Source organism: Phaseolus vulgaris, chromosome 2 (genome assembly GCF_051622355.1).
Source record: "Phaseolus vulgaris cultivar YP4 chromosome 2, ASM5162235v1, whole genome shotgun sequence".
Classification (NCBI taxonomy): domain Eukaryota; kingdom Viridiplantae; phylum Streptophyta; class Magnoliopsida; order Fabales; family Fabaceae; genus Phaseolus; species Phaseolus vulgaris.
The window spans coordinates 40,611,107-40,613,375 of NC_143499.1; the positions used below are offsets into that span (position 1 = coordinate 40,611,107).

A 2,269-nucleotide genomic window follows, 5' to 3' on the forward strand; every position below is an offset into this window, starting at 1 on the left:
TCTTTACGATATTTAATTATCTCCTAAAATTCTCCATCAATGTACTATTAAAATTGGGTTTAGCCCATTTAAACAATCAAACCTAATTCAACATAGGTTGACTTTGTTAATTTAAAAAATAAATAAATAAGTAATTAACAAGTCAAATTAAAAGAATTCACAAATAGCTCACTTTAAGTATATAGATTATAATTAAGTAATTTCATTTTTCATTATAATTAAAGATCACATTTTAATGAAATCTTAAATGTATAAACCTAAAATATCTAGTACTAAAAATGAATTAGTTTATTATTTAATAAGTTATACTCGTATATATTGTTGCTATGTTTGTATATTAATTTCCTTAATATTATCGAGAATGAATATTAACAAATCTTGATTTTGATTAAGGCATTTATATCTAGAGTTAAACTAGTGTTTAATAAATAGAGAAATCCAAAGGAAATATATATACACCTATTAAGTAGAAACATCAAAAGACAAATAGCTTAAACCTAAAATACGACAAAATAGTAGCCCCACCACATCCCATATCACAGAACCTTTAACAGTAGCATCTAATCATTGTAATTTGCTTTTCTTAAAGTCACTAGAAACTCCAAAGTACGTTGCAACCCTTATCTGGTAGTGCCTTTAGCTTCATGAAATCATGAGTATTCTTAGCTCTAGAGGTTGTTGCATCCTTAAGGGACATATTCATGGAGAACAACCCTAGTTCATCAAAAAGTGATAGAAAATTCGTTGAGAGGGATAGAAGAAGCCAAATGAAGGATCTTTTCTCCAAGCTCAACTCAGTACTGCCTCATCAAAGCTCAAGGGTATGACCCTCTTTTTTCTCTTCATAAATCTCTCCCCTTCACTGCTTAATTACACAACCAAATGCTCCTATATGCTCACAAACGTCTCAATTTCATTTGAATCTTTGCAGGAGAGAATTTCACGGCCAGATCAGATAGGTGAAGCCACAGACTACATAAAGAATTTACAGATTAAGTTGGAGAAAATGAAGGAGAAAAAAAGCAACCTAACAGACATTGAAAGGTCAAGAAATGATAGCATGAATATGGGGGTGAAATCTTCAGAATTTAAGATCCAACAAATGGGTTCAACCTTGGAGGTTGTTCTAGTAACTGGGTTGGATTGCCAATTCATTTTCAATGAGACCATTCGTATTCTTCAAGAAGAAGGATCAGACATAGTTAATGCCAGTTATACAGTTGTTGAAAATGCAGTTTTCCATACAATACACTGTCAGGTGAGCTATGAATTCTCCATAACCCCTCTGCCCTATTCAAAAATTGTATTTTCTAAACAATCATTTATCATATTCAAGATTGAACTTACATTTAAATTAACTAAAGAGTTTTTTTGTAAGAATACCATTTAATAAGGTGAATTAGCTAAATTTTACTTATATTTCAATTCATCAAAATTATGCTACATTAAACATGCAACTTGTTTGCATTTTTCAGGTAGATGAATCTGCCAATGGAGCTTTTAGGATATCGGAGAAACTGAAGAATTATGTCAATGGACGGTAGCATTAGTTGTTGGTGGAAATCTAAATTGAATTATTTGAATAGGATACCATTGTTTTACCTAGTAAGCACATTCACAATCGCTGTCTTGTTTGCTTTCAATATTAAGATTCAGTTTATGCGTCTCTGTTGGGCACACAGCACGTACGCTTGTATGTGTGTATATTGATGTTGCAAAATCTGATGACAAAGGTTGTTTTGTTTGTTTTATAGTTAGAATTTTACTCGTTTTGTTTGTTTAATGTTCGATGTGATTCGAAGAACACTGAGTATGTTTGGGAAAGAGAAAAAAAAAAAGGCGAATGACGAAGGAATGGTCGTTCACAGTAATGAATCCAGAGAAGATATATGTATGCATATTAATTCATGAATCAGTGTTTTTTATCCAGCTATCTTTCTGATATTAAACCAGTTAGAGGGTTTTTGCATGCCAAATTTTTCTTCTGGAAAATGTAGCATCTGTTAAAAAAATCTCACTGTTTTATCAATTCAAGTAGATAAATTATTGATGGAAACATTTACAATAGGAAACATTTACTATATATGACTACAGTTTTGTTTTTTATAGATTTCTTACCATTTTAGTTTATATATGTGTTCATATTAATTTTAATCTGTATAATGTATAATAGGTCAACCCTAGACATGTATAAACATATATTTTCCCTTGTGTGTTCAGTCATAGTAAATATTTTTCATTAAGGTCACATGGTTCCTATGTTTTACTT

At 30.6% G+C, this 2,269-nt stretch overlaps 1 protein-coding gene across 1 annotated transcript; it reads left to right on the plus strand.

Annotated features, from left to right (window-relative positions):
- The first annotated feature begins 623 nt into the window (after nucleotides 1-623).
- On the plus strand, nucleotides 624-1,783 carry LOC137809768 (transcription factor bHLH162). Its single transcript, XM_068610852.2, is given in 4 exon segments — nucleotides 624-821; nucleotides 932-1,258; nucleotides 1,476-1,524; nucleotides 1,527-1,783. Coding segments are annotated over 4 exon segments (543 nt in total). The 5' UTR covers nucleotides 624-701; the 3' UTR covers nucleotides 1,574-1,783.
- The last annotated feature ends 486 nt before the right edge of the window (nucleotides 1,784-2,269 follow it).